The sequence below is a fragment of the Misgurnus anguillicaudatus genome, chromosome 2 (assembly GCF_027580225.2).
Source record: "Misgurnus anguillicaudatus chromosome 2, ASM2758022v2, whole genome shotgun sequence".
Classification (NCBI taxonomy): Eukaryota; Metazoa; Chordata; class Actinopteri; order Cypriniformes; family Cobitidae; genus Misgurnus; species Misgurnus anguillicaudatus.
In genome coordinates this window covers 26,558,141-26,578,925 of record NC_073338.2, presented here as the reverse complement: position 1 = coordinate 26,578,925, position 20,785 = coordinate 26,558,141, and the positions used below count along the sequence as shown (strand labels likewise).

General features: G+C 38.4%; 1 protein-coding gene across 3 annotated transcripts in view; it reads left to right on the top strand.

Moving 5' to 3' along the window:
- Nucleotides 1-20,785, top strand: part of fndc3ba (fibronectin type III domain containing 3Ba) — a 152,053-nt gene that overhangs the window by 74,873 nt on the left and 56,395 nt on the right. For all 3 annotated transcript variants that reach the window (XM_055202173.2, XM_055202170.2, XM_055202171.2), the window contains 3 exons: nt 4,988-5,064; nt 8,472-8,703; nt 9,041-9,310. In XM_055202173.2, coding sequence (XP_055058148.2) covers nt 5,005-5,064; nt 8,472-8,703; nt 9,041-9,310 — 562 coding nt within the window. In that variant the 5' untranslated portion in view covers nt 4,988-5,004. The remainder of the gene's footprint in view (nt 1-4,987; nt 5,065-8,471; nt 8,704-9,040; nt 9,311-20,785) is intronic.

Here is a 20,785-nt window from a genome sequence, read left to right as displayed (position 1 = left end):
AGTGATTGGTATTAAATGACGTTTTTGCCACAATACGATACAGATGTGGTGATATGCGTATATTAAAATTTCAAACCAAGGATCTGAATGTACTCAACCATGATATTTATGTGATACTCTGAGATGCTTCACCACGTACTCATGTCAATAAGAATTGTTTCTCATCTTCGAGCAGGGCTGGTATTATCGTTTCGGATTTAATGCCAAACCTTGAGGGAAAACCTGGCTCAGCACTGTTTGATATTTTCCACCACTAGTTGCTAATCTTCCATCATTAAGCCACCCGTCCATGCCTTGTAAAACTATACCATTTATTACAATTATCACTTAATTCTTAGTTCAAGATTTTCAAGACACACAGATGATCCCATACGTAGATTACAAAATCTGAAAATTATTTAAAGAAACCACTCGGCTCTTTGTGTGCCTGCTTGTTCTTCAGGTTAATTATTTCACTTAGTATTTTGATCCTTGTACATTGTGTCAACTGTGTTTTTATGCATACACACATGTGGGTGGGTGTACACAAGATAGACCTCGCTAAACACACAGCTTACGCCGACCGCATGCTCACCCACGCACATGCCCGCGTTCATGCAAATACACAATCACAGACGGCTGATGGTAAGCACCCACTCATTCGACTTTGCTCTGACTGACAGGTTGTTTTTGTTTAACATCATAAACTAATGGGTTTGTTCTATTAGCAAGGTCACCCTGACTGGGCTCTTGCACAAAGGGCTAATGCTGTGCAGCACACAGACATACAAAGATATAGTCACACACACACACACACATGCACAATTCCAGTAAGGACTCCTCCTCTACTCTCACCAGTTAACCAAAAATGATCCTTTGAAATCAGCAGTAGTTCAGCTATTACTGGAAAAAATGCTTCTGTTAATCCGGTCCTTTTACTTAAATTATAACAGCCTTCTTCAAATCACTTTACAGTTTAACTTACACTTTAAAAAAGTAGTTACTGTAGCTTCCACATTCGGTGTTCCTTTAAGAAATTATTTTTCCATTCCTCCATCTCTCAGCTGTTGTTTTGGTACTGTTACACCCACAATACCTATTATTCAGAGGGACAATTCTCACACTTTTTACAGTAAAGTGTATATATGTTCATACTGGTGTAATTGTAACTGCTAGAGCATGACACTTTATCCAAAGCGACTTGCAATGCATTGCAAGGTATTTCATTTATCAGTATGTATGGTCCCTGGGGATCAAACCCATGACTCTTGCAGAACTAAAGCAATGGTTTACAAATCGAATTATGGGAACAGAACTAATAATGCAAAATTAATTGACATGAACGGAGAAAAAGGTATATAAATGTGCTGGAATTTGCTTTGTAGTGTATGAGCAATGTGCTGCTAGGGCATTGCATTAGCACAACAAGAGGTCATGGGACAAAAGATAGCCTGCCGCAGCAGTGCGGATATGTTTTTTTATACAGTGTATTGCCATTTGTCAAAATTATAGCTATAATTATATATTAACTTTTATACTACGGGTCCATTGAATGGTTGAATCTGATTGGCTGATGAACGTTCTAAGTTTGCAATTATTTTCAGGGAAACGCACGGCGAACATAGTTCCAGGCAGCTCTCTTGACCGCATTACAGTTCCATATCACTTCGCATAGTTTGCTGTAATAACAGACTAACAAAAACAACATGACAGACGATTTTCCGAGGCAATAACAGTGCTGTTTAGAGACATACAGAGGTAACCTCGTTCACACAATCTCGCCCTCTTGCTCTCTCTCTCCCTCTCATTCTTTCTTTCTCTCTCTGTGTCTCTGTAACTGTCGCTCTATTTCTAATAACTTCATTTATAACTGCATTAGAATGCTATCAACGGCTCAAGCCTCTATTGCCAGCTTTAAAATGACGTTTAAGAAAAAGCAAAAGAGCCGTTGGATGAGAGGCGGAAGAAATAGTCCTACTCACAATAGTGATTTAAGTACAAAAACCAGACAAATCCCTTTAAATATATCATGTGATCGATGTCTTGAGGTGTGGTAACCGTAGTATAAGCAGAATAATTGACGATGGGCCGTTGAATTATTGAAAAATAATGCACACCCGAGGTGTAACGGCAACTTCGCTTTGCGTCGTGTCCACATCACCACCTTTGGTGTGCATTATTTTTCTAATAATTCAATGGCTCAATTTTTCCTTACATAACTCATATGCCTTGGTATCATACGGTAGTTTTATTGCCATATTTTACATGCACAAACCGCTAAATAACCCACTGTATAAAAAGAAAACATTAAATCGTATTATTTGACCTCCTTAAACGTATACAGATTGTGCTCAAAGAGTTCTGTGATTGGATGAAAGGTATCGAAGATCATTTTCAAGTGTCGAGATTCAGCATTACGGTTGCTGTTGCTGCTTGTACCGCTGCGAGAACTGACCGGTGGATGGCATCAAAGTACCGCAAGAACATTTCGATAGGAGTCTCCTCTGTATGATCTCCAATCGCTCTCGTGGGATTTTGATGTCATCTGCCTCTCGGTTCTTGTGGCGCCAGATGAACTTGAACAAGCCTGTTGAATCAGTCACTAGTTAGTACAGTGTAGCAGTCAAGAAACGGGATGCGGGACGTTCCGTACAGGACAAATGGCAACCCTAGTCATGGGTTTGATCCAAGAGAACACACATACTGATAAAATGTATAGCTTAAATGCATTGTAATTCACTTTGGATGATAACATCTACCGAATGTAAATTTTAATTTCTTACTCTGTAAGTCTAATCTTTCTTAAACACGATCAGTACTGGTAAGTTTTTCAGGACAGTAGTGATGTTGTTATAAACAGACTTTGGCAGCAAATGAAGAATCAACTGTAGAACTCATTACTGCCCATCTTGTGATTTATGCTTGCCAAAGCAGACTGCCGCTGTCTCAGGGGGTGATGATGTCTTTACCAGGCCTTACCCAGACCTTCACAACTAAGAGAGAAACAAAATGAGACAGACCGCAGTGGAAAAGTCAACAGTGCGATTTAGATCTGCCTTGGATTTGAAAACATTTCTTTTGGTGTATCTATAAATGGGCAAACGTGGGGGTTTTGTGCCTGGTTTCCGTTAGACTACCTAGAGTAGGGAACGCTTTGAGCCTAAAGATGTCGAAGTAAGATAGTGTAAGGCATATTTAGCCGTTGATGGAAATTTATTGGCAACAATATGTTATACAAGTGACTTTTCAGGTTGTCCTGAGAAAAGCGGAAATCAAACAAATTAGAATGTTTATTCAACTACACGCACCTCTGGCCTTATGGAAATTCAGCTTTATTTCAACCCTTCTCACACACCCAGTAGTTTATTTAAATAATTAAGTCAAAATGTGGAACTATGTGCATCACATGACAATTCAGTTTTATGAAAAGATCATAATTCTGTTTGATGCCTCTGCAAAAAATACACTTTTAACCCTTAAGACTTTTGTTTTATCTCTGTTAAGCAGTTAAACAGCTAAAAGACATAAACAAAATGGTTCACTGAAGGTTTCTGATACATTTCTGAGCAAATGATGCGGCCAGGAGCCACATGAATAGTGGAAAAGTATTGTTTGTTTCAAGGAAACGGTGGTCCTTGAGGAGCAAATGGTTGATCGGAAAAACTGCAACCAGGTATGTGATGTCATGACTGGTGATCCCATCAGTCAGAGCAAGAGAGGGATATGAAGAATGATCGTGTAGTAAATCAGACCTGAAGAGAGACTCACAAAGCGACAGGAAAGTTTCCATGCTGCTTGACTCTTTTCCAATCCTCTATAACAGTCTGTCTGGACTCTGCTCTGGTTCCATTACCCACAACCCTCAGCCCAACGTGCCAAGTGGGCCGTCTCTTTTTGGCCTGTTTGTTTGTGTGCTTCATCCATTGCTGGTTGGTGTCCAGCAGTTATGCTGGCCTTGGGTTTAACAATGAGATTGCAATGATTTGTTTGTTTAGCTTACTGAAATAGAAACTTATTTGTTAATGACTAGTTGGGTGCCCATTTTGCAGACAGAATCTGCATATTGGTTTGCATTGATTTTCAGTAAATATTTGTCGAATTGAATTGTGTCCAGTGAATTTAAACATGGTAAAATGTGTAATAAATTACATTAGAGTATTCCACTCATATAATTGTATTTAAAAGCATAATCAGCCAAATGAAAGTAGAAAATTCAAAGGCAGGAGTGTCGAGAGATTCTGTAGAAATCTCTGAAGTTTTTTGGTAGAGTTCTGCAGATACTGACTCTATGTCAGATCGGATGTGAACTTATAAATATTTATTTTAACTTTTTTTGTACAAGACGCATAGCTCAACAATTTAGAGAAAACAGTTACACACAAATTAATAATGTGTAACCAAGTTCACTCATCAAAATATTTTAAACGTTGGTTTTATCCCTTGTTTTGTCTCATTGCTCCATTTATACAGTTTAGTTCAGAGTATTTAATGTGTGTTAAACGTAAGTGTTTGGCTTACTGTAAATATGTGCTTTCTGTTGCTCAATTTGTGTTAGCACAGCAAATACCCAGTTTGATCCTAGGGAGGAAACAAACTGGAAAAAAGTAAAGCTTATGCACCAAGGTGGAAAAAACCATCTCCCAAATTCAATCTAAAAATGTGTATAATATGGGATATAACTGTTAAATCTGTACACGAGGGGTCTCCAACGAGTCTGTGAGGTGCCTCGCCAAAACACCTTCTATTAATAGTCTCAATTGTAATATTTATTTATTACATATTTTTTTAAATATGCTTGGCTTGGATTACGTTTATGTTAACATTTTAAATAATACTAAAACATATATAAAATCAAGAAGTGAAACAAAAAAGTTTGGAGTAAACTATATCAAAAAGTAGCCCTCCAGATTGTTTAAACCCTTGCCCACAAAAATGTTGGAGACCCCTGCTGTACACATTCAAGTAAAGCTAAGTATTTGACTGGTTATTTTGTCTTGTTTGCACACAGGGCCTGCAGAGGTTCCGATGATGTCACCAAACGGATCCATCCCACCCATCCACGTGCCTCCCGGCTACATCTCCCAGGTGAGTGCTGAGCTAAGCGTTTTAGGCCCTGTTTACACGCTCGAACGCTCGAGGGTGAAAACGTAAAAATATTTTAATGGATTTGCACGCAGACGGCATTTTGGGGGCTTAAAAACGCAAAATGTGAAACGTGTTTACGTTACAGGCATGCGCCAGTTCAGGAAAATAACAACAAACATGTCGGATTATTTCCATACGTCAGACCTTCAAGTTTCCATAGCAGCTCTGATAAATATACAAGAGTCTTTACAGCAGTTGTACAAAATATTCACAGCTAGTATTACTGATCAGAGAAGGTGCATTAATTACCTCTATCAAATTGTTGATGCACCAATTTGTTGGAGGCAATCCAGGCGGCTTCGGTTGAGACCTGGGAGAACAAGGTTGTATGCAGGCGCGTGGACTTGGTGTTATTGTGTGTCAGTGCTTAACATTGCCACCTAGCTGCCTGGAGTGCATACTACATACAAAATAACACACTTTTGTGTCACCATATAACACGTAGCCTAAGAGTGAGAACAAAAGAAACTCACCAGTTAATACTGTAATTGCAGTTTACATGCTGTAAATAGAGGAAAAGGAAAAATATTTGCCCACTTTTTGATTAGGTTTAATCTGTATAATATATTTGATCCTTTTCCTGGTTTAAAGTTTCAAATTCAGACATTTATCCAATTATGTGTTTTTTACAACAAGAATGTCCTTTCCCTAATCTGCAAGTAAAGTGGATGTGGTGGCAATTAAAAAAAAACAAGAGATAAGCTTTGGTTTGGTTTGTTTATCCTTAACCTCCTGTTTTAATAGGCATCAACATAGGAAGTGAATCATGAAGCGATTCCTGGCGTATTATTTTTGCCCAAAAATGTCGTTCTATTTAACAGTCCTCGAAGGTCTGACACGCATCTTCTCTCACCTCTAAGTGAGACTTGTGGTCTGCCCAGAAGCTCTTAGGGCTCAATATTATGATCCATTAGACATCAAACAATAAGCTCAATCCAAACCATGTGCTGATCTCAATCGGGCAGATGAATAATCTTAGTGTAGAAAACAAATCTGGGATACGCTTTCCAACCTTAATCCTTATCCTACTTGTGATCGACCAGACATGAAAGCAAACCCCTGACCAATACTAGTTTAAAGATACAATCAGTGCAGCCTCAGATCTAGGCCTGGAGCGTGGTGGTCACATTACATCTACATTCAGACCTCACATCAGCTTTGCATCTGACCACAATAAACTAACAAAGGCATTTCTGGCTCTGTGGCAATGTTAGACAGTGCTATTATTAGTAAATTGTGTTTTGTGACTAAAATTTAAATTATGCAAAGCAAATGTACTTACTGGCCACCTGTCCAGGGTGTTCACGTGCCTTCAGCCTGACTCTTCATAAGATAACTGATATAGAAATTTGATGATTTTGTTATTTGTCAGAGTGATACTATATACACCACAGATTTACTGTGACTGCAAGAACATGGGACTTTTGTGATAAAAATCATGGACCCCTTGCTAAATATTATATATGTATATTAATGTAGACCTGATGTCTGGCCTGAACTTGAACATGAGCATCTTTTATTGTATTCTGTATTGTTGTATTTCTCTTTATTTTATGTTTTGAAAGAATGAGACAAAGACATAAACACTGGTTTAAATGTATAGGGCTAAGCAAAACTTAGAGCCCGGTAAGAGACCTTACTTAAGATTACATATAACCAACGTTGAGTAAAGGTTATCTGTGATGAAAGCCAGTCAAGAACACAAACAGATTAGTCATTTGTGTACGTACAGTCCTAACCTTTCCTGTACTCTGTACTCTGAATAGGAAAACAGAAAGATCAACCTAATGCCATAATTCATCTCACCCCTGCTATAGCAGTGATATATCTGCTAATTGTCCAGAAGTCATTGTGCTCGTGTTTAACTTTGGCCAGTGCCAGCTGGGAGCGGGAAACACAGTCAAAACAGTGGGCACCAAAACAGGAGACCAAATCTGGTTTAAACTAGTTCTTTTAGCAGGGTTCTTGCAAGTGCATTTTGGTCTTACAGTATTAACACAAAGTCTTTGTTATTGATTTTTTAGGTTTAGAAGTTAAACTTGTGAAAACACAACTTAACTTTTACTATAAAAACGTCTAATATTATATTAAGAAACCTTTACAATAAAACTGTATTTGTTAAATTAGTAAATGCATTAGCTAACATGAACTTACAATAAATAATAATTTTAATCAACATTTATTAATCTTAGTTCATGTTCATTTACTAATTTTATTTATGCAATTAAAAGCTGTAACTGTTAAGATTAGTTAAAGGGACACTCCAATTGTTTGAAAATATGCTCATTTTCCAGCTCCCCTAGAGTTAAAAATTCTTAACGTTTTGGAATCCATTCAGCTGATCTCCGGGTCTGGGGGTACCACTTTTAGCATAGCTTTGCACAATCCATTGAATCCAATTAGACCATTAGCATCATGCTCAAAAATGACCAAAGAGTTTCAATATTTTTCCTATTTAAAACTTGACTCTTCTGTAGATACATCGTGTACTAATTAGAAAATTAAAAGTTGTGATTTTGTAGGCATATATTGCTAGGAACTATACTCTCAAACTGGCGTAATAATCAGGGACTTTGCTGCCGTAAAATGGCAGCAGGAGGCGCAATGATATTACGCAGCGCCTGAAAATAGTCCCCTTGGTAACTTTCAATTGCAGGGGACTAATTTTTAGTTCATTGTGTCCGTTTAATGCACAATGAACTAACATGAACAAATGTATTGGTATTAACTAATATTAACAACGATTAATAAATGTAGAGAAAATCAGCTATATTTATTGTACATAAAATCACACTTTAATCTGGTATGTGTCACTTATGCCTTTGTGTGTTTTGGAAGACACCATATTTGATATTTACATTACTCACTGTCACAAGAGACTTTTTTTTGGCCTCGTACCTTACATTCCACAGTCTCAGTTAGTCTGATGTCTCGCGTAGACATGCATGATGAAACAACAGCTCTTTTCGAGTGCACAGGGTTTGAATGCAGATCAAGTCTGAACTTGATGGTGGTGTTTGATGCTGGCTGATTGATAGGCCTGTCAAACACACTGATGTATACACACACACACACACACACACACACACACACACACACACACACACACACACACACACACACACACACACACACACACACATAGACACATAGACATACTCGGGGTCAGCAGGTCACACTGATGGTTTACGGATTAACACATCTTACAAATTACAAATAGGGATATCACGATTTTAAACCGTTATGTTGATATAAAATAAGATTAACTTTTGAAATAACCTATGTGAATGAAAGGCTTAACCATACTGATGGATCTCAACATATCTCATCTGTTGTTCTATCTGTAGGTGCTAGAAGACAACACAGGGGTCCGGAGAGTGGTGGTCACCCCTCAGTCTCCTGAATGTTACCCTCCCAGCTATTCCCCAGCCATCTCTCCCACCCATCACTTACCTCCATACATGGCCCCACCACCCTTTATCCCAAACTCACACACGGCCTTCTACCCACCCGTCAGCCCTGGGGACATGTCACCCCACCAGTACTACCAACATCATATCCCACCAATGTACAATGAAGGTAAGATAAAATAAAGTCGACTCTATACCATAACCAGTAAAATGTAAAAATTGTTATTGCAATTTCAACACCACAACAAAACCAAAAGTAAAGTTCGGACCCGACGCTTACCGCGTCACAGCACCTGATGAAACCGTCCATAGCGTCGTTGGCAGGGCAGCCAGAGCTTTTATTGACGCTCTCGCCGCTGGCGGTGTGAAAGCACATTAAGAAGAAGAAGTGTATTTGACAATTTGTGTCACAGGCTTAGTAACCTTCCTTCCTTGTGACATCACTAACTTCCCATTCTGACTTCCATGAGAGATTCATGGCTGCATGCGTGATTGTGTTCCCGCAGACATCATTCCATTGTACGGGATGAATTACATTGGACGAGATGAGCCGTACAAACCTCCACCGAAGAAAATGAAGGACCGACTGGAGCGTCAGAATCGTCTCAACAGCCCTCCCTCTATCTACAAGAGCAACATGGGCTGCAACAACATGTACAACGGCTACGGCAAGATCCATGGAAATGGAGGTGGAGGAGGGGGAAGCAGCCCAGGGGCTAAAAAAACAGTCCGTGGATCTCGAAGTAGCCCCAGGTCCAGCGAACCCGACTTGCAGGGTAAGAACTATGTCTTAGTCAAAGTGACAGATCTCAGTCCATGAGCTGTGTTGTGCTTGAGTCTCTGATGTACAGTGGTGTAACAGCCACAATTATGATTACAGAGTATCATTTAGAAATGTTTTATGCTCAGCCTCAACTTTTTTGAGTAAGAAATCATTAGCTAGAGCAAAGAAAAATGTAAACTAATGTAAACTATATTATTATTTTGTATATGTGCTTCTGCCCGTCAGGCATATATGACATTTTGATATAATACACTAGATAGATATCTTCTTTTTCTTGCATGATGTAAAGAAAAAGCTAGGTTACAAACCACAAAACGTCAAGAGTTGGAGCACAGTGATGGTTAAGTTCTGCTCTGTGCCAAAAAATCCCGAGCAAGGTTTACCCAAGACATTATAGATGTTATTGTGGTTACATTAAATCATCTCGTACACGGCTAGCATGTTTATCCTCTGACGTTTCATAGCTTTAATTAGACATCTGTTATGCATGTTCTCTCAGACGACTCACAATGTTAAAAGATAGGTACATCAACGGAGGTAAAGGGGGGAGTCGTGACGCGGAAGCTGCATAGCTGGAAATCGCAAAGGTGCTATCGTTTTTCCAGCGCCCACAATGTGGCCCTTGTTACCCAGGTTGGCCCTCCACTAAAAGGCGGCCCACATACCTGTGGAGTCACGTTCTCTCGATGAAGGGGTCTTTTGAGCATGACCACCAATCCTCACTGGTTCCACATGTGCCTTATCAGGCCCCCTGCATTGACGTTTAAAAAAAGATTTTCATTTGAGATATTGAAATATTTGAACATTTCCCACTAGAAGGAACATTGTCTTAACATACAGTAAACATCTTTTTCAATTAAACTCACATCTGTTCTCCAGAAGGTCAATGCTGCTGTTATTATGCAGTGTCTTCTGGCATAGTTTTTCTTCTGTTTTTAAGTTTAAGCTTATAACTAAAGTATGTAATTTTCCATGTAGGAATGAATTCTTCTGTCTTCGCTAAATGTGTAAAGTTCATTCATAAGTAATAAGTAGACTAGGCTTCAGTAAAGCAAAAGCTACATTTTGGCCCTCACCAAACATCCATGTTCAGTAATGCATTAGTCTGTGTTTTTGTGTTTGCCATTTGAAAAGTTCAGACGCTTTCATGTTTTCTTGTAAATACACATTTTTTATTAGGCTCTTGTGTTTAAGTCATTTCACTTTAATGGCGATGAAAATTATTATTAGTAATTGAAATGTCTTGTTTACAAATATCTTTAGTTATTTCATTAGTATTTAGTGTTGGGTAAGTTACTCAAAAAATGTAAGTAATTACAAGTTAATAAATAAATCTTCCATCGTGTAATTAGATTAATGTACAAATTACTCTCTCCAAAAAGTAGTTAATTACTTATTGCTAATTACTTTTAGTAAATACCACAAAGATAAGCTCGAAAAGGCTCAAATAAATCATATTAAAGTACATCAATTATTCTGGTCACACTTTCTCACTATTAACTAAGTATTAAAGGAATAGTCTACTCATTTTCAATATTAAAATATGTTATTACCTTAACTAAGAACTGTTGAATCATCCCTCTATCATCTGTGTGTGTGCACGTAAGCGCTGGAGCGCGCTGCGACGCTTCGATAGCATTTAGCTTAGCCCCATTCATTCAATGGTACCATTTAGAGATAGGTAGAGAAGTTAGAAGTGACCAAACACATCAACGTTTTTCCTATTTAAGACGAGTAGTTATACAAGCAAGTTTGGTGGTACAAAATAAAACATAGCACTTTTCTAAGCGGATTTAAAAGAGTAACTATATTTTATGGCGTAATAGCACTTTTGGGAGTACTTCGACTCGCCTGAAAAGTCCGCTCCCCTTCTCACTCTCATAATGGGAGAGGGAGGGTGTTACTGCGCAGAGTCGAAGTACTCCCAAAAGTGCTATTACGCCATAAAATATAGTTACTCTTTTAAATCCGCTTAGAAAAGCGCTACGTTTTATTTTGTACCACCAAACTTGCTCGTATAACTACTCGTCTTAAATAGGAAAAACGTTGATGTGTTTGGTCACTTCTAACTTTATCTCTAAATGGTACCATTGAATGAATGGGGCTAAGCTAAATGCTATCGTAGCGTCGCAGCGCGCTCCAGCGCTTACGTGCACACACACAGATGATAGAGGGATGATTCAACAGTTCTTAGTTAAGGTAATAACATATTTTAATATTGAAAATGAGTAGACTATTCCTTTAACTACTTTTGCCTCAAATTAATCCTTATAACTGCTTATTAAAGGGACAATGTTTAGTTTTTTAAGTATTTTATTAGTCAAAATCAATGTCTTTATTCATAAATATGTCCTTATTGTGTCAAATGACCTCTGCCAATGATCTGACTTTTCTTTGTAAGCTTAGAATTTCTTCTCTTTATTTACATTGAACGGGTAGAAGGCTTCCATGTCATTTCGCCTTATTGAAAAACTATAATAGCAGAGAGGGACAAAAAGCACTAGCCTACCGCAACGCATTTCCACAACGCGTTTTCGTTCAGAACACGTGAACTAGCTGAAATGGACAAGGATATCAGTGAGTACATAACGGCTACCGTACATGTAGTTGAAACACGCATTTGGAAAAGTAAGGCGCTAGAGAGCACTATTCGTTTCAATGCAAAATACAATTTCAGCACTAGATGGGGGAAAATCCTACTTACTGTTCCTTTAAAACTTAGTAAAGTATTAGTTAAGTTTAAGTATTGGTATGAATTAGAATCAGGAATTAATATCTGCTTTATAAGTATTAACAAACAGCCTATATCTCAGTAATATTAATGCTAATAACCAACCAGTTAATAGTGAGAATTGGAAACTACACTATTACCGTATATACCCGAATATAGCACAAGGTTTTTGTTCGAAATATAGGCTGAAAAATGGGGGGTCGTCTTATATTCGCGATATAGACAAAATCACGGGGAAAAGGGAAAAAGCAGGGGCAAACAGTAGAGGGCGCCAACACGATAGGTTAGATCTGTGTTTGATTAATTATTGCATTTTTGTGAAAAGGTACTCATTTTTGTCACTCCTTTATTCATTTCTAAACTCATTCATTGAAAGAGTGCACTTTATAGTATTAACTTATACAAAGTTAAACGTGCAAAAACGTACGATTCTCATGAAAAAACAACAACAATGAAACCAAACCCCAACGTCGCAAGTCAAATCGTACAAAAACTTACGAATGTGGTCATATGAGTTAATACGAATTAGCCAAAACGTAAAATATGTATGAATTCTCGTGAGATGGCGTTGGACATATACACAATATTTAGTTTAATTAGGTCAGTAACTGTAATTCAATTACTGGACAAATAAGAGTAATCCCCTTTTTTTTTTTAAGGAAAACGTAATGAAATCAAATTAGTAACTAGTTACATCCAACACTGTTAGCATTTAACAAATGTTTTTCATGGCAAATCCCTTTTTTTTTTGCAAAAATTTTCACTTAAAAAAAAAACTTCTGTGAACAAGACATAGTGAACAGTTGCAAAATCACTAAAGATGCAACTAGAAACTAATGAATAGTCAGAATAACGAAAGTCTGAATTCGTGCACTTCATCATGTGTCAAAAATAGTGAGTAAAAGTCAGTTTCACATTTAGTCATTTCATCAGATTTCAAACCACCTATGTTTACAGTTTGCTATTTGGGTAGGGTTTGTAAACCAAATGTAATGTTTAGTTTTTTGAGACTAGAAGAACAAAACAGATTTGATTTAAAACAAGCCTGCTGAGTCGACTGAATTGGCGATAAAGCACAGAAAACAAACCGAAGCATCTCGCTCACAGTACAGAGGCCTTTGGCCATCTGGGCCTCACTGCAGTCTTGCTCCCAGGCATAAATCATCATGACCGCCCATGCAAACTATATGGCTCCCCATGTCACGCCGGAGATCAGGTTTTTTTCGGTTTTGAGAGGAACCTACTACAGTGTGATCAAACGAAAAGAAAGAGACGATGTACAACAAAAGGGCAGACATTCCAGCTGTCCAAAATATTTTGTTGTTGGCATAGCAGCTTGAAAGTCCAGGCCTGGCTACCAGACACAGCTGGAGCTGTGAAAACAACACGGCCTACCTTCTCTCAGCACCTCGCCTGGACGGTCTTAGCTCAAAACACCCCGTGGGCCCAAACACGCTCACTTCGGCTCATGAAGATCAATTACATAATGCAGGAAACCACATCCCTGGACACATCGGGTCTAGAACCTAAACTGCAAGGATTTTGTGCTTTCTACAGCTATTCCTTCATTAACTAGATTAGAGTATAGCTTAGTCTGTATGCAGAGGAACAGTGGTCATTAGATTAACCTCCCAAACCCTCTCATGGTCTCAGGCTTGTAGCATTTCAACCTTAACTCCTTTTAGCCCCCGACCAGCCTCGCATGTTTGCATGGACTGGAGCAGAAACAGATGTTCTTTTCTGCTCCTCAATGCCGTGAGCTTTTCCTTCAGCCACGTACTTGAGCTCCATCATTACCGACCAAAAGCAACAGATGTCCCTTAATCCTCCATCTTGGCTCTGTGTCATTGCCACAATAGTAACAGTTCTGTCTCACACATTCCCTTTCTCATAACATATGAGTCACTGAGAGAGTAAATGCCCTGTGGCCAGTGTGATGATGCAATAATGGGTGACGCAACTCTGGAAACCAGATCAGATGAGAAGGTCGAGGCCTGATAGCGGCCGCTAACCGGATGCCAACTCACCGTCTAATTAAACATGACCTTTCACTTATTCACCGGTGCTATTCTTGTTGTTTATAGTTTGCACGCCAGAACCATCACCTATTACGATGACTCTGGAGGCTTGAGTTACTCAAGACGTTCAATAGCAGGACATTTTTAAGAGTCTGGTTCAAGTGCTTTTCAAGAAGTTGCCACAGACATCATTGAATGTTGGACCAAAATCAAGTTATTTTTTTCTGGGAAGCCCCTCCCACAGCTTTTACAGTAATACACAGCACAAATTTGGTCTGTTATAGTAAAAGTCCACACAGTGTTTCACCCACTTTCCAGGAAAATGGTATACTTTGATACTCTTGTGAATAGTGTAACAGCCATGTTTTAAAGGATTAGTCAATAAAAAAAAAAAATCCTTATAATTTACTCACCAATATCTCATCCAAAATGTTGATGTCTTTCTTTGTTCCGTCGTGAGGAGGTTGTGTTTTTTGAGGAGAACATTCCAGGATTTTTCTCGTTTTGATGGACTTTGGTGGACCCCAACACGACAGTTTAATGCAGTTTAAAATTGCAATTTCAACAGAGTTTCAAAGGACTCTAAACCATCTCAAATGAGGCATAAGGGTCTTATCTAGCGAAACGATTGTCATTTTTGACAAGAAAAATAAAAAATATGCACTTTTAAACCACAACTTCTCATCTATCTCCGGTCATGTGACGCACCAGCGCGACCTCACGTAATACGTCATCACATCAAGAGGCCACGGATGACGTAACTTACGCCCCAGTGTTTGCATGTGTGGAGAAAGAGGACCGTTCCGACGTTGTTGTATGTCGAATGATACTAACTAATGTCTTTGTATCAGTTTATTGTTTAAAATGGTCCGCAAATGTGCGTTTCATATATGCAACACGTCACCTTTCCATGGCATTACGCAATTACGTGAGGTCGCGCTGGTGCGTCACAGGACCGAAGATAGACGAGAAGTTATTTTTCTTGTTAAAATATGTTATCGTTTCGCTAGATAAGACCCTTATGCCTCGTTTGGGATTGTTTAGAGTCCTTTGAAACTCCATTTAAACTGCAATTTTAAACTGCATTGGGGTCCATTAAAGTCCATTGAAATGAGAAAAACATAATTTCTTCTCGACCGAACAAAGAAAGACATCAACATTTTGGATGAAATGGTCGTGAGTAAATTATCTGATTTTTTTTTAGAAAATGGACTAATCTTTTAAGATTTATTAGATATGCTATTATGCAGTAGCTCAGTTTAAACACATGAAATGTCTATATTCCCCCATTAAATGGGATCTTGGCTTGTCCTACCTTCTCAACTGTATTAATTTATGCATAATATCCATTTTTTTAAATTACCTTTAAGTTTTAGTTAACAGTTAACAATTACTGCACCTCTCTTTAAAGTGACAACACAAGCAGTTTCCTGCTGATCTTATCTTAATTATCGGAGGAACCCATAAAGGGGTCGGTCTGGTTTACTGTAGTCTCTATGTTTAGTCTTAGGCTCTATGTTTCTTTCTCTCCACTTCTGCTGCTATCTCTCCATCTAATTCCCCTTTATTTCTCCTTACTTTTCTCTGGCATCTTATTCCATTTTTTCCAGTCCTCTTCCAGGAAGCGCTGGCTTATCCCTGTGTCCCTTGGCAGTGGATAGGCCATGCATCTCTGGTGAGAGTGAATGCCACTGAGAGTCCCTCTGGAGATACTGTAGCAGGAGACATGGAGCTAGCAAAACCTGATGCCAGCTTGGCAATTGAAAAGAAAATGCATCCACTTCTAATGATGGATAGTATATGAAGATGCTACAGTATCTGAGGCTAAAATGAAAACAAACTGATTGTCAGGCAGGCAGTTTATCAGACATTGTGTTACAGGGTCAAGCCATTGACATCACTTAAAATTTAAGCTTAGATTGGTCTATTGTACTATTTATACCAGAACAAGTGCTATGATTTTTACCGCAAACTACAGATCATTAAAATGAATGAAAAACATTTTTGTTGACCACTGTTCATTAAAATTTTATAGCCTGAATGTTAAAAACAAAAAAACATGATGATTGATTTCATATGCAAATGTAAAGAATGATGACCATTATTAGTATTTAATTAGTCAAAGTACTCTCACTGTAACCATTTTTATTATAAACGTTGATCAAATACTGAAGCGTCTACGGTGTTGCCATGCACTGTAGTTTCAAATGTGTTTCTTATCGTGTTACACTAGGGTAACTTCTGAGTGATTTCCAAGGCATCAATTGGTGGTTACTTTTCAATAATTCTTGCTTAGAAATGCATTAGTCCTTGTTTAGCATCGTTCATGTGGGATGGGTTATACAACAAAGTGGTGTGTCACTGTTTCCCTGTATCTCTGCTGTGACTAACAGCTACTGAAAGTCTCTCTGGAGATATAGAGTTAGCACACTAAAGAAGAAATGGATGCAAGCTAAGTAGTTTTAAGAGAAGACAGGCATTTATCTTACTGATGGAGCTGGATTACTCCACCTCTAAAAATGAATGTAAATAATAGCATATTAGACAGTTAGACCTACACACATATTCCCAGTGCTGTTTATAACAAATCAAAGAGCAGTTATGGGATATGCTGACATCTGAAGCTCCTATAGTTTGCTCATACTTTTTCATTTTCTTATTTCAATGTCTTCGGTGTTAATGGTTGACCGCTCTTTTTCACCTCTTTTTCACATTTAGGGCCAGATTTACTAAACGGGGCAAATTACATGAGAGCGCAATTTCAAAAAAGGGCAGACTGGGGTGGTAATATCTGCTGGTTTTTACTAAAAAAGCGCAAATTAAATAATGCAGGCGCAACAGCTGATTTTCATAATGACTAACGCATTTTACTAAGAGCAGCGTAAATTAGTTCAGGGTCACAAATAAGCAGAGCTGATGGTCCCAACCAAGGTGCGGGTGATCTATTAAAGCCTGATGCACTTGAGTTCAGCACCACAGACATTGCAGCTGAAAAATCAGGTGTGTAATCCTGGCTAACAAAGCCATAGTATGCCGAAAAGAACTGGAGGACAAAAACTAAGGGGCTGTTTACACTTGGTATTTAGATGTGTTTTCATCCATCGGATCACAAGTGGACGAGAGAGACACATTACGTTTACACCTGGTATTTAAATCCGTCTCTTTTGTCCACTTTCGACCGCTTCTGTGCTGAATACTATGAGGGGGTGGTCTGTGAGACGGTGGGCGAGTCTCTCTGCTGTCATTCAAACCCGAGCGGGAGTAATTATGAGTTTATATGGACGCAAACTAATATTATGTCGGAGTGCACTGCTTGTTTAGCAAGTAAACATGCTGCACAGTGTTTTGTACATGAGTATGTAAGAGCTTTCTTTGAATTTTCAGCGCAATTGATGAAATAGGATTGCGCAACTTTCACACGCTTTCAAAACGAAACTACGGAGATCAGCCACTTAGTTTTATCAATGAAAGGCTAAAAATAGCGCTGTTCACCGAATGTTCACGCCAGAAGTCAAAAAAGACGTAAAGCTTGTGTTTAATACCTCAGATTAGATAAATGGGCGGAGAGAAGGCGGTCGCGTGTGGCTGTTCGAACGCATTCAACCACATGTGCGTTCCGCAACTCCAAAGCGATTCGATCGAAAGTGGTTTCGACCACCTCTGGATGCGGTTGAAAGTGGTCGAAAGTGGACGAGCTCAAAACGTTTTGAACACCGTTTACACCTGGCATTAATGTCGTCCACTTGTAATCCGATCGACGAAAACACATGTTAATGCCAAGTGTAAACAGCCTCTAAAGGTTTACAAGAAGTTTTGAAACGTTAAATAATGGCACAAATATACTAGTCAACATTTGAAGTGGATCAAAAAAGTTTATCAAAGTTGTCCTAAGACAAGAATGGGTATTAGGGATTGGTTTTATGTCAACTTTTTTGAATGGTTTTGATCCACTTCGAATGTTGACTAGTGTAAAAAAACACACACACAAACATTAATAAATCGCATTGCGTGAAACATTTTAAACATCTCCTCCCAAAAATGTTGTGTCTGTAAGGGATACTCCTAGAAATGCATATACAATAAGGTCAGTCGCAAAAAGAACTAGACCAGACCTTTTCATTGCTAATTATCCACATTTTCCGCCAAAATGATGGTTTGCGCTGGCGCAAGCTGTTAGTAAATCTGGTCCTTAGTATGGTGTTAAATTATTTATTTTAAGATTATGGACTTATGTTATTTATGTGAATACCGCTGGTCTCCAACATGGTGCCCGCGGGCGCCAGGTTGCCAGCACAGAGTCTGTGAGGGGCCCGCCAAAGCACATTCTATTAATAGTCTCAATTGTAATTTTATTTATTGCATTTTTTTAATATTAGCTTGTCTTTTTTACATACAGCGGGGAAAAAAAGTATTTGACACCTCAGCATTTTTTATCAGCAAGGGGATTTCTAAGTGGGCTATTCACACAAAATTTCCACCAGATGCATCCACCAAGCCAAATATTGAATTCATACAAGAAATCAGAACATTTAAGTATACAAGTTGTGTCATAATAAATAAAGTGAAATGACACAGGGAAATAAGTATTGCAAACACTTTATTTAATACTTTGTAGAAAAGCCTTTGTTGGTGATCACAGCTTCTAGACGCCTCTTGTTTGGAGAGACCAGTCGTCTGCATTGCTCAGGAGTGATTCTGGCCCTTTCTTCCACACAAATGGTCTTTAAATCTTGAAGGTTCCTTGGGCCGAAGATCTTGAGAGTTCTTTGCTTTTACCCATCATAAAGTCTTTCCTGTGTGCCTCCTGGGTAATGAGAAGCCTTTATAGGCCATCATTGAGGACTAAAGCAGCTGATATCAGTTAGTACTTGATAGGGTTAGGGTTTCTCTCTCAATACTGACGGATTTCAGATGATCTCTTGGCTTTCTGTGCCATTTTACACCTTGTTATCTTTGTGTGTTCAATACTTATTCCCTGTGTCATTTCACACTATTTATTATGACTCAACTTGTATACTTAAATGTTCTGATTTCTTTGTATGAAGTTAAATACTTATTTTCCCCGCTGTATATTAACATTTTAAACAATGATAAAACATATCAACAAGTAAAATAAAATCAACAAGTAAAACAAAAACGTTTTGAGTAGATAAATATCAAAATGTAGCCCTCCAGATAGTTTTATCCATTGTGGCAGCCCTTGCTCACAAAAAGGTTGGAGACCCCTGACAATCAAACACCCCAAAGATGAATTAATAACAAAACAGTATGTTAACATGTGAACATTTACAGTGTAGTCTAGAAAAGTATTTGATTTGTTCTCTGTTTTCTTTACCTGTAAATCATCAAGGTTATTTTACTCAGTTTTGAACTGCCACCTGTAACTTTTGCCTTTCTGTCCCCATCTCTGTTTAAAACATAAAATTGCAGGTTTATATACTTATATTTACATGTATTAAACTGGCATTTCCAGCTTTTACAGTTGTAAATCGGGGTAAGATAACATGTTTTTATGTACTTGCTTAAAAACTTGTTTTTGTTCATTTTGAACCACAAACAGTTCTGGGTTGCAACTTTAATACATTTTTACTTGATAAAATTGCATAAAGGTTGTGATTTTAGGGATAATGGATGGATAGAGAGATGTCAGTTGTGGTTAAGAAGCTGTGGTGTCTGTGATCGGCCGTGAATGTGAGAGAGGGATTAGACAGCCAGCTGTTGAACAGATGGAATGTGTGCTATGCAGTGATGAGAATGGTTGGGAGCTGCAGTCTTGCTCCTTCACCACCCTATTATTACTGAAATATTTTTTGCAGAGATCTGTATAAAGGTTTTATTTGACCACCTTGAAGCGTACTTTCTTTATGGTCTGCCTTGTTAAATCAGTATCTACTTAAAAACGTATATATCTCAGCACACTGCAAATCACATATGCAGTGTGTTTTGAAAATGACTCACTGAAAATTTTTCTTGGCTGCCGTCTTATCCTGTTCAGTAGTCACAATCTCAATCAGTTAACTAAGTCATTTTTTATTCATATTTTTCTATTTTTTGTATGGGTTCATAACTCCTCTGAGTCCTGCGTGCTGTGTTTAATGACTGTCATAAATCAAGAATGCACCATTCTGTCGTCTTCCACCAGGTGGCAGAAATGAGTGCCAGCGTGTACACACACACACAAGCTCTCTCTATTTTCAATGTGGGGAGCATGAAAGGCTGGCTTTAATCTGAAAGCAAACAAACAAATCAACTCCGCTAATGTAATTTGGGACTGTGAAACATGTTTAGGTCTGACTAATCACCAGCCGTGATAGTGGCACACAAGTCTGTAACTCGCATTGAAGATGTTAACATGTGCTGTTTGTTTGCAGCGCTCGCATTCAAAGTCACACACACAGACATGTGGGCGGAGTTACTGGCTTGGCCATTTAGCATCTTCAACTCTGTGGGTGTTCTTGTGTTTTTTTATAGTCTGCATATTCTGTTTTTGTATATTCGCATGCACAGTTTCCTGTAGATGAAATCAACCCTAAAATGTTTACACTGTAGCTCCAAACCCCTGTTACATTTTCCTCAGACACTTCTGTATTTGTTCGGACAGTGTTGCATGGATTAGTCAAGTGTGAGCTCTCTCATCATGACCCAGGGCATGACCTTTGACCCTCTACATAACATCACACCAACATCACACTTTTTGTGATGCTAAGGTCTTTGCTAA